Source organism: Bufo bufo, chromosome 5, assembly GCF_905171765.1.
Source record: "Bufo bufo chromosome 5, aBufBuf1.1, whole genome shotgun sequence".
Classification (NCBI taxonomy): Eukaryota; Metazoa; Chordata; class Amphibia; order Anura; family Bufonidae; genus Bufo; species Bufo bufo.
Window position 1 is genome coordinate 428015270 of NC_053393.1, and position 12560 is coordinate 428027829.

At 45.3% G+C, this 12560-nt stretch overlaps 1 protein-coding gene across 1 annotated transcript in view; it reads right to left on the reverse strand.

Moving 5' to 3' along the window:
* Nucleotides 1-12560, reverse strand: part of SNRK (SNF related kinase) — a 74458-nt gene that overhangs the window by 45828 nt on the left and 16070 nt on the right. The window contains exon 2 of the mRNA XM_040433434.1: nucleotides 4403-5094. Coding sequence (XP_040289368.1) covers nucleotides 4403-4991 — 589 coding nt within the window. The 5' untranslated portion in view covers nucleotides 4992-5094. The remainder of the gene's footprint in view (nucleotides 1-4402; nucleotides 5095-12560) is intronic.

Sequence of the window (12560 nt, forward strand, 5' to 3'; positions counted from 1 at the left end):
AGTGAACGAACTGCGCATGCACTAGCTGGCATTCGTGAGATTACAGCGCTCTGTGTGACGTCGGGGAGCAAGGTGCTGGGCCCCTTCACAGTGGGCGTGGCTGGGCTCCGGAAACGTTGGTAACAGCCCCTTGGGTTCCTTACTTGCCTCATTTGCGAAATATAAATATAAATATAAATAGAAATATATATATATATATATATATATATATATATATATATATATATATATATATATATATATATATACACACACACACACACACACACACACACACACATATACATACATACATACACTGCTCAAAAAATTAAGGGAGCACTTAAACAACACAATGTAACTCCAAGTCAATCACACTTCTGTGAAATCAAACTGTCCACTTAGGAAGCAACACTGAGTGACAATCAATTTCACATGCTGTTGTGCAAATGGGATAGACAACAGGTGGAAATTATAGGCAATTAGCAAGACACCCCCAATAAAGGAGTGGTTCTGCAGGTGGTGACCACAGACCACTTCTCAGTTCCTATGCTTCCTGGCTGATGTTTTGGTCACTTTTGAATGCTGGCGGTGCTTTCACTCTAGTGGTAGCATGAGACGGAGTCTACAAGCCACACAAGTGGCTCAGGTAGTGCAGCTTTTCAGGATGGCACATCAATGCGAGCTGTGGCAAGAAGGTTTGCTGTGTCTGTCAGCGTAGTGTCCAGAGCATGGAGGCGCTACCAGGAGACAGGCCAGTACATCAGGAGACGTGGAGGAGGCCGTAGGAGGGCAACAACCCAGCAGCAGGACCGCTACCTCCGCCTTTGTGCAAGGAGGAACAGGAGGAGCACTGCCAGAGCCCTGCAAAATGACCTCCAGCAGGCCACAAATGTGCATGTGTCTGCTCAAACGGTCAGAAACAGACTCCATGAGGGTGATATGAGGGCCCGACGTCCACAGGTGGGGGTTGTGCTTACAGCCCAACAGCGTGCAGGACGTTTGGCATTTGCCAGAGAACACCAAGATTGGCAAATTCGCCACTGGCGCCCTGTGCTCTTCACAGATGAAAGCAGGGTCACACTGAGCACATGTGACAGACATGACAGAGTCTTGAGACGCTGTGGAGAACGTTCTGCTGCCTGCAACATCCTCCAGCATGACTGGTTTGGCATTGGGTCAGTAATGGTGTGGGGTGGCATTTCTTTGGAGGGCCGCACAGCCCTCCATGTGCTCGCCAGAGGTACCAAGATGAGATCCTCAGACCCCTTGTGAGACCATATGCTGGTGCGGTTGGCCCTGGGTTCCTCCTAATGCAAGACAATGCTAGACCTCATGTGGCTGGAGTGTGTCAGCAGTTCCTGCAAGACGAAGGCATTGATGCTATGGACTGGCCCGCCCGTTCCCCAGACCTGAATCCAATTGGGCACATCTGGGACATCATGTCTCGCTCTATCCACCAACGTTGCACCACAGACTGTCCAGGAGTTGGCAGATGCTTTAGTCCAGGTCTGGGAGGAGATCCCTCAGGAGACCATCCGCCACCTCATCAGGAGCATGCACAGGCGTTGTAGGGAGGTCATACAGGCACGTGGAGGCCACACACACTACTGAGCCTCATTTTGACTTGTTTTAAAGGACATTACATCAAAGTTGGATCAGCCTGTAGTGTGTTTTTCCACTTTAATTTTGAGTGAGACTCCAAATCCAGACCTCCATGGGTTGAAAAATTTGATTTCCATTTTTTAATTTTTGTGTGATTTTGTTGTCAGCACATTCAACTATGTAAAGAACAAAGTATTTCAGAAGAATATTTAATTAATTCAGATTTAGGATGTGTTATTTTTGTGTTCCCTTTATTTTTTTGAGCAGTGTATATTAGGGCTGCACGATATGGGAATTTTGTGCGATTGCGATTAGGGCCCTAAAAATTGCGATAACGATATGCGATGCGATATTTTAAGGGAATTGTGCTGGAGGGCTATTTGCTTGGATTTTCCCATATGAGCCGCTGACGCGGCTGGGTATGACAGTTGTGGGGGATCTGCGGAGGACGCTGTTAGGTGGGGGATCTGCGGAGGACGCTGTTAGGTGGGGGATCTGCGGAGGACGCTGTTAGGTGGGGGATCTGCGGAGGACGCTGTTAGGTGGGGGATCTGCGGAGGACGCTGTTAGGAGGGGGATCTGCGGAGGACGCTGTTAGGAGGGGGATCTGCGGAGGACGCTGTTAGGTGGGGGATCTGCGGAGGACGCTGTTAGGTGGGGGATCTGCGGAGGACGCTGTTAGGTGGGGGATCTGCGGAGGACGCTGTTAGGTGGGGGATCTGCGGAGGACGCTGTTAGGTGGGGGATCTGCGGAGGACGCTGTTATGTGGGGGATCTGCGGAGGACGCTGTTATGTGGGGGATCTGCGGAGGACGCTGTTATGTGGGGGATCTGCGGAGGACGCTGTTATGTGGGGGATCTGCGGAGGACACTTATGGGGGATCTGCAGAGGACACTTATGGGGGATCTGCAGAGGACACTTATGGGGGACCTGTGGATGGCACTGTTATAGGGGATGTGTGCTATGACACATGGGGCCATGAGGGGGGCCATGAGGGGGGCCAGCATAAGACACACATATAGCATCTTATGCTGGTCCCCCTCATGGCCCTATGTGTCTCCTCATGTGTCCTAAACTGCGCACATAACTCTCCTATTCATAAAATGGCCAGCCTCTGTACTTTCACTATGAATGCACTGCAGAGAGCGGCAGCGAGCGAGCCGGCGCGTGACTGACGTCACTGTCACGCTCCTCCCACTTAATTCAGGAAGCAGGAGCGTGACTAAGTGACGTCAGTCACGCGCCGGCCGCCTCGCTCGCTCCCTCCCGCTCGCTGCAGTGCATTCATCGTGAAAAGTAAGTACAGAGGCTGGCCATTTTATCAATAGGACAGAGGACATTTTATCAATAGGGGCCCCTTCATATATAATCGCGGCATTTTCGGGTCGGCCGAATTGCCATATCGCATTTCGATTAATTTTTGAAATATATCGTGAGCCCTAAATAAATATATATATATATATATATATATATATATATATATATATCAGAGCTATGGGGAATGTATATTGTGGACGTGCTAGTGGCGATCTAGCAGCGCATGTCTTCAGCTCTATAGGCTCAAGCTAGCTGACAGAATCCCTTTAACCCCTCAGATGCCACGGTCAATTGTGGCATCTGAGCCGGCCGTGTTAATAGCATGGGTCTCTGTGAAGAGTTCCATGCTATTACAGCTGTAGCCTGGAGGCCTACAGGTGACAGGGCTCCATAAGAAAATAGCAAATCAGCCATACGCTGCAATGTTAATTCATTTCAGCGGAAGGCAGAGGCGATCTGAAGACTGCATATTCAAGCCCCCTAGGGGGCTTTAAAAAAGTAAAGCCATCATTTAAAAAAATAAAATACAATTACAAAATAAAGATAACATGCACCGCTGTCTCCCAAAACGTCCAAACTTTGAAAACATAAACCTATTTATCCAGCACGGTGAACATTGTAATGGGAAAAAATTTATATTATTTGTTTTTCGCCACTTCACCAACCCCCCAATCTTTTTTTATAAAAAGTGATCAAAAAGTCAAACGAAAACGTAAAAAAAACGTAATAGCAAATTTGCCATGCCATGGGTTAAAGGTGTTGGCCAGTTTCACGTTATTGATAACCTATCCCTAGGATGTTTAAAGGGGCCATGTCACTCGTGCATGTGCTGTGTCTTCTTCTATGTATCCCTGAACGCAGTCTTGGTCGTAGCAGGAGTGCAGAGTAACTACAGCTTCCTGTCCCATTCAGCTACATATACATTTATAAATAGCTAGCGCATCACTTAGCCCTGGACACACATGCTGCCAGGTTCACTGGATATCCTTCCGTGCACAACGCTTGGAAGGTACTAAACACTTTATATCAGGAATACCAGATACTCAATTTCTAATCAGTGGTGGTGCGAACTCCCAGCGCCCCCCAATCTGCTGTTGGAAGGGGCCGATGTGCTCTAGTGAGCGCTGTGATTTCTTCCTTGCCCTGTGATGCCATGTCCATTGGTCACACTTCCATTCAGGTGAATGGGATTGGGCTACAATACCAAGCACCTCTGCTATACAATTTACAGCACTGAGTGGTATACTATGAACAGGCCCACAGCGCTCAGAAGAGTGTTACAAGCCCCTTTAAACAGCTGATCAGTGGGGTGCCTGGAGGCAAACCACCAACATCCCAGGAGGCTCCTTTAACCTTTTATTTCAGAATTAACAGAATGTTTTATGGTTGATTTCACATTCATGAAAAAAGAACGACTGTACGAGACACAAAACTGCATCGGCATTTTTAAAGTATTTTTGCATGACTGGTATAGTACCAAGAATCAAGTAGACCACCTACCTACGGCAGGAGCATCATATTCATCACCCAGCAGTATCTCAGGAGCAGAATAAGCCAACGAGCCGCAGCTTGTCGTCAGCTTTTTCCCAGGCTGAAACTTGTTGCTAAAGCCGAAATCCGTCAGTTTCACAAGTCCTTGTTTTTCAAAGAACACAACGTTCTCTGGTTTTAGGTCCCTGTGCACCACATGCAACTTATGGCAGTAAGAGATCGCATGAACTATCTGAGCAAAGTATTTCTTGGCCAGATCTTCACTGAGACCGTCATCATGTTTCATTATGTAATCATACATATCGCCTCCATCTCCAAGTTCCAAAATCAGATACAATTTGGTCTGTGTGTCAATCACTTCATATAGACGGACTATGTTTGGGTGCTGCACCAGTTTCATGCATCTGACTTCTTGGAAAAGATGCCCAGTAGCTAAAGAGTCTAATTTGGTCTTGTCGATTACTTTCACTGCTACCTTTTCACCCGTGAAGACATGACGGGCAAGCTTGACGACCGCAAAATGTCCTCTACCCAAGGTCTTATCCAGGTCATAAAGTCCCGCAATCTTCCCATCGTATCCTCTCTTGAAACCAGCCATACTGCTCCAGCGAAAGAAATCCTTACAAGTGGTTATGGTGTTCTTCTCATAACAGAATATCGGAAGCTAGCAAGGAATGCATTTTCACTACTGCCATGGATATCTGGAAAGAAAAATGCAACAAGATTACTTTTTATAGTTTTCATAGGTTCAGATATCATTAGATCTACGTAGGCATAGCTCCTCATTAAAATGAATATATTCTTGTATGTGCATATGCTGTAAACAAAAGGTACAATACATTTTTTGATCCATATACCAAAAATTTGATGTTGTGCATTAAAGGGGTTGTCAGAGTTATTTTTTTGTTCTTTGTATGTTTCTAACTAGTCAAATGAAAGGACTTTACAATTGACTTACTTTATCTCCAGTTGCTGGTTTCTCAGATTTCACTGAGGGTCACATGACCTGTGATGTCAGCCTCTCTCCCTGCTCTGATGATGTTTCCTGCACAAAGCCTAAGAGATCAGATATGTGTCTGTACACAAGAGGTCACTGTGCTGGCCACACACTGTTGATTAACAGAGCCCAGTCCCAAAGGTGGGACCTACACCTATCTGAAACACTGGGTCGACAAAGTGAATGAAGGTGCACCGCACATGCATGGCCGCCCTCCATTCCTTTCTATGCGGCCATCGAAAAAAGCCAATGCGTTTTCCTTCACTTTGTTGGTGAGGGTCTGATATGGGAATACCCCTTTAACTGCTTATTTCCATACAGATTAAAAGTACCTTTTCTCCAGAATGAAGCGATGGATCAGTAAGTGAAAGGTATCAGTACTTTAGCTGAGCTAGGCCTACAATGTATTGTGCCTGCAGTAATAGTTAATTTACCGGTTATAGACTCCCTTTAAATAGATTAAAAGAAGCTATCCGAATGAAGAAAGGGATGAGTTGTGTTTATCTTAATAAATGCATAAAATGGAGCCACTGTGATGCTTCCGCCATTAGGAAGGACGGTACAATCAGTACCAAGCCTGACAAAGGGAGAGTTTTTATTCATATCAATGCTGGTCTGTTCTCTAATCCGGGCTCTGCTGAAATGATGTATTGATGTCCTACATTCTGGGAATAAGGGCAAGTAATCATTAGCTACAATTAGCATACAGTATATACTTGAGAATGTTGTCCAGGGACACCGTGTCTACAGCAACAAGCATATCTGCACACACAGCCCGACAGACCGCCATCATACAGACATATATATGCCGCGTACAGTACTTTCACTCCATCAAAACAAATAAACCAATGACTGCAAATGAAAAAAGCACTGGCAGCATATTCCAAGTCTCTGCGAGGTTACTCCACCCAAACAGCTGCATTTTATATACTTATCTATCATCAGAAAGCAGCAGCCACAAGCTATAGCAATCTATGTGACATACAATGTATTCAGAAAGTTTTCAGACCCTTTTATGCTATGGAGCATTGTCCCCGTTGCGGCCTGTTATTGGCTGCCCAGCCCCGTCGCCAGATGTTTTGGTCCGTGTGATGGGAAGATGCAGCGGCGGCCGTGCGGGCATCAGAAGTGACGTGGGCGCCGGAGAGCAAGGTAAGTACAACCTGTGTGAGGGGCCCGGGCATTAGAGGAGGCATTATAGGGGTTGCATTATAGGGGTTGGATAACCCATTTAAGACTTTTTAAATACACATAGCTGTATTTCATGTCGAGTGCTGCTTACTATAAATCAGGCATGGCCAACCTGCGGCTCTTCAGCTGTTGTAAAACTATAACTCCCATCATGGCCTGCTGTAGGCAGTCTGGGCATGCTGGGAGTTGTAGTTTTGCAACAGCTGGAGAGCCTCAGGTTGGCCATCCCTGCCATAAATGATTATCTACATTGCGTCCATGAAGAGGATTGAGCCTGAGATGATGCAGGCTACCATAAACAGCAGGGAGGCAGTATGCAACTCACAGGAACGTTCTGAGAAAAACCGTTACACTGCAGGACATCATACAAGGGTCATGCAATACCCCCTTCAGCCCTGTGCTAGGTACAACACTGTATATCCACTGTCCCCAGAGAACCCTTTTAAAATTGACAACTCTGCAAAACTACCTGACCCTACTTCTACAGGAAGCAATTTTATATTTGGGAATTTTATGGGGAGGTGTACTTTGAAAGCAGTATAACATTTAAAAGGGTTGTCCGATTACAACAACTTATCTCTCATCCACAGAATAGGGGATAGGCGGGGGTGTGACCAAGGGGACCCCTGCAGATTACAAGAACAGGGCCTGTGTTTCCCCAGCTGAATAGAGAGGCAGACATGCATGGGCATCTACCACTCCATTCAATTCTATGAGACTGCAGGAGATATCCAAACACAAAAGCTTGGCTACCTCCAGCAGCTCCATTGAGCCGCATGTCAGCCACTCCAACAGCAGAACGATCTTATGATCGGTGGGGGCCTCAGTGGTCAGATCCCTGCTGATCAGACACTTGCCTTCTATCCTGTGGATTGGGAATAATCTGTTGCAATGAGACAATCCCTTTAAAGAGAACCTGTCACCGCTCCTGACATGTCTGTTTTAATAGCTTCATGCATTCCCCATGTAATACAAATTCTGGAGCATCTATCCTTATAGCTCTACGTTGTCTCGTTCCTTTATTATTTCTACTAGAAGTTATGAATGTATTGCTAGCAGTCTGCAGTAAGGGTACAGAGGGGAGGTAACCAGTTGGGGGTGTGTACCTGCACAGTCTGAAAATAGCAGCACTGATTGGATAGAGTGAGTCTGTGCAGGAACACCCCCAACTGGTTACCTCCCCTCTGTACCCTTACTGCAGACTGCTAGCAATCCACTCCTAACTTCTAGTAGAAATAAAGGAATGGCACAACATAGAGCCATAGGAATAGATGCTCCAGAATTGTTAGGGTACTTTCACACTTGCGGCAGAGGATTCCAGCAGGCAGTTCCATCGCCGGAACTGCCTGCCGGATCAGGATCCTGATCCGTATGACAAATGCATTTAAATATTTAAACGCCGGATCCATCTCTCCGGTGTCATCTGGAAAAACGGATCCAGCATTTATTTTTCTCACATTTTTTGCGGTCTGAGCATGTGTACATCACAATACCAAATCCGTTTTGCCTTAACACTCAAGGCCACATCCGGCATTAATGCATGTCAATGGGAAAAAATTCCGGCATGTGTTCCGGACTTTTGGACGGAGAAAACCACAGCATGCTGCTGTATTATCTCCGTCCTGAAAAGTTAAAAATACTGAACTGAAGATATCCTGAACGGATTGCTCTCCATTCAGAATGCATTAGGATAAAACTGATCAGTTATTTTCCGGTATTGAGCCCCTAGGACGGAACTTAGTGCCGGAAAAGAAAAACGCTAGTGTGAAAGTAGCCTTTTTACATGGGGAATGCATGAAGCTATTAAAACAGGCATGTCAGGAGCGGTAAATGGTCTGCATATGGACTACAGACAATACCAAAGTTGAAGTGAAAACATTTTACATAAAGGTATTCATGTTTAGAAAAGTTGCAAGCAAGCTGACAATTAGATATTAAGATATGTACCGTCTAACGTCATGACAAGAGAAAGGAAAATGGCAGAACACACTAATTACACCAAGGAGACTTCATATTCTGCACACATACAGGCGACGCAAGCTGGAGGGGTCACAGACCTATAAGGGTTAACTGAAGTTTTATGAGCTGTAAACCAATGGGGGAATGTTTGCCGACAGCTGACAAAGAAAAGCAATGGCCTTAAGAATGTGTATCATCCTGTTTAACAGCTATTTTTACATTCACATCATTCTTCTAGTGACCCCGCATCTGTACAATGCTGGCTCTAGAGGGGGCGGACAATGCACGCCAACAGGAAGCAGTTATATATATATTTAGACGTTCTGATAAAAAAAAAAAAAAAAAAAAAAAAAAAAAGGAACCGCAAAGTATACAAAAGACAAATACAGCAAGAAAACAATATGGTTACACCGTAGCATCTGTGGTACAGATCTGTAAAGCCTCGTTCACACGTCAGTGTTCTCCATGGACAGCAATGAACCCAGTGAGGGACATCAAGACTGCCGTTCGCAGATGCCAGTCTTGATCCCTTTGCGGCTGAGTGAAATGTGCCTAATTTATTAAGAGGCAGATGCACCAAAAACTGAAGTCTACGCCTGCCAAAAACTGGCGTAATCTGGCGGACAGCACTAAGCCCACCAACTTTTAGAAAAGTGGCAAGAACCATAGCCAATCCTTGGACTTCTGCAGCAGATTTGCAGTTTGACACAGATCCACATATGGATTAGCTCCAGGCAATCCTGCCAACATGCCAAACTGGAGCTAAAACATTCTTAAAAGGGTGGTCCAGTAACAGAACATCGCCTGCCCACTGTTGGTTCAACTGCTTGGATCCCCACCAAACATGGGAATGGGAGTCCGGTCATGCATGCTGCCACTCCATTCCTCTCTATTAGACTGCTGAAAATTAGCCAACCACAGCACTCCGTAATCCCACAGAGTTTGTACAGAGCGGTAGTGGGCATGCTAGACCTCCACTGTGCCCCACGATCTCAGCAGCCAGTCCGACAGTTATTGTCTATCATATGGTTGGGGGATAAAGGGGTATTCTTGTTACAAATGATCATAGTTCTACAGCAGGCAGCAGATAGACCTGTAACCAGGGAACGCTTGCTCTTTCAGCCAGGCACAAACAAAGTAGTCAGGAGGAAGGATGTATATTATCTATAGTACTTTCTGGTTGACATTCAGCCTGTTTTACAGCTGACATCAGCAATTAACCCTGAATGATAGGGAGCCTCGCTCTACTCCAATTTTCCAGTGCTTTGCGATCACAATAATCCTCCTCCATATGAAAACTGGAGCCTTGGGGATAGAAGGTTTTAGAAGTTGGTTTAACAGGGACCACAAATACATTCAGTCAAACACATTTGTGTTATGTCAGGGGGAAGTGTTTAGATTGGGTGAGGGGGCGACAGATGTCAATGTTGAGTTAGATATTTGCAAGAAAACCCCCCAGGCAGAGAGGACAACTGGTGCAGATGACATGTGAATAGAGCAAGCATGAAGCAAAACCAACCTCTATTTTGCTCAGGAGGAGGCCTTCTAGTGACAAAAAAAATAAAAAAATAAATAGTGGAAGGGGGGGAACCAAAATCCACGTTAAAGAGTTCCTCCTTAATGTAAAGCATCCTCGAGGTAAATGACAACTGCTTAGAATACAATATCACTATGTTCATAACAAACTAATACAAGGGGATTCACGTGAAGGAGATCAGGGCGGGAGATGGAGTGGTTATATGGAGGCAATGTTGTATGGCCAAACCAAAGATTCCTCCAAAAGGAAGAGCAAGGCATCTCCAGACAACAGTTCTAGGGTACGGCTGGCTGGTTGAAATTCTTTAGGGAGAACTGGTTCTCACTGTAGAGACCCAGTGGGTTTATGGAGATGTATTTTCAAAGTATGAAAATTTGTCTCCTACACATAGCTTACAGATTTGTATTATGGCACTCGGACAGCAAAGGGCCCTTTGTGATAATCTGCAGTGTCTATAAGTCCATAATACACGGCTCAGGCACTTCAAAAAGAAAAAACTAATCTCTGGATTCAGGTAGGTAAAGTGTCTAAAAATGTCTGACTGGCATCTTTTCAGCTGATGCATTATTGTTGGGCCACCAAAATGTCCATCAGGTTAATGGAACGGGCCACTACATTTCTAAAATGAACAGTATTACGGCACCAGTTCTATCCCCTTTTCTACAACTCACAAGTAAAACATTAACAAGAATAATTGAGATCTCCAAAAAGAATAGCCTTATTTTTGCATTTCTAGCTTACTTTATTACTGTATGCCCTCAAGCAATGGTAGGAAATTAACCGTAGGTAGACCACCGTAGGAGTCTACTGAATTTTTCAAGCTGCCTAGCAGAATTTAGGGGGCATCAGCCGCCTGGATGCCAGAATTTGTCCGATACTTTCTTACATCAAAGCCAGATTCACTCTTTGTAAACTCCTAATTACACATTGCCAACACAGCATGGATGTCGATATCTAATTAGTTTGAGGTCAAGAGCCTATATCTAGCTCAGTTTTACGTTACATACCATGGATATTAACCCCACCGATTTCTGGGCACTGACCGACAACATTACCAGTGCACAGAAGGTGAAGTTTAACATAATGGACCACAAGAAACATTTCAGTTCTGACCTGTATGATGTGCGACAGGGTATATAAGCCATGGTAAGGGGAACTTAACAGCATAATGTCAAATCGATTGATAAAGAAAAAACACATAACAGTGCCATCCACAGATCCCCCCCCCCCCCCCATAACAGTGCCATCCACAGATCCCCCCCCCCCAATAACAGTGCCATCCACAGATCCCCCCCCCCCATAACAGTGCCATCCACAGACACCCCCCACCCCATAACAGTGCCATCCACAGATCCCCCCCCCCCCATAACAGTGCCATCCACAGATCCCCCCCCCCCCCCCCCCATAACAGTGCCATCCACAGACACCCCCCACCCCATAACAGTGCCATCCACAGACCCCCCCCCCCCCATAACAGTGCCATCCACAGACACCCCCCACCCCATAACAGTGCCATCCACAGATCCCCCCCCCATAACAGTGCCATCCACAGATCCCCCCCCCCCCATAACAGTGCCATCCACAGATCCCCCCCCCCCATAACAGTGCCATCCACAGATCTCCCCCCATAACAGTGCCATCCACAGATCCTCCATTACAGTGCCATCCACAGATCTCCCACATGACATTGTGTCATCCACAGATCCTCCATACTAGTGTCATGCACAGACCACCATTAGTTCAAAACCCACCAAAAGCACACCTTTTGGTAAAAAAAAAAATATATATATATATATCTCATTTTCCTCCTCAAAAACCTAGGTGCGTCTTATAGGGTGAAAAAATACGGTACATCTCAGTTGTTTCATTTCAAATTCAATGTGGTGGCCTGCAGAGCCCAAATCATAAAGATTTTGTCACTGTCCAAATATTTCTGGACCCAACTTGTATAATGGCAGCACAAGTCTTCCTTGGGTCGTTAGAAGTATGAAGTATTCAGCCTTTGGATTGAAGAAAAAAAAAAAAAAAGGTTCCAGACGTTACAACACAGTGAATACAATGATGAAGATTTAATTACTTAAAAGCCAATATATACCCTTCAGCAGGTAAACATAAAATCAAATTAATAAAACCACATAAGCTGATGCATTGGGAAATATACACAACACATGTACATTTAGGTCCATTTTGAGAAGGTGCAAATTCTACTCAATGGATTTGCGAAAACCACAGACTGCACATAGAGGCCACCTGTGTCTGGTTAGTTTTTCATTGACAAAAAGTTTATATAAAAAAACATTTTTTTAATAACTGACCAAGCACGGTAAAAAAAACAGAGACACGCTCTGAACTCAGACCTGTGCAGATCCAAAAACAGTTCGAAACAGACACAGATGGGTGAAGAAGACAAAGCTGGGCATATGCATAAGATAACTGCCAGTGAAACCATCATTTGACCGATGGCTCTCTCTCCCGATCCTCCC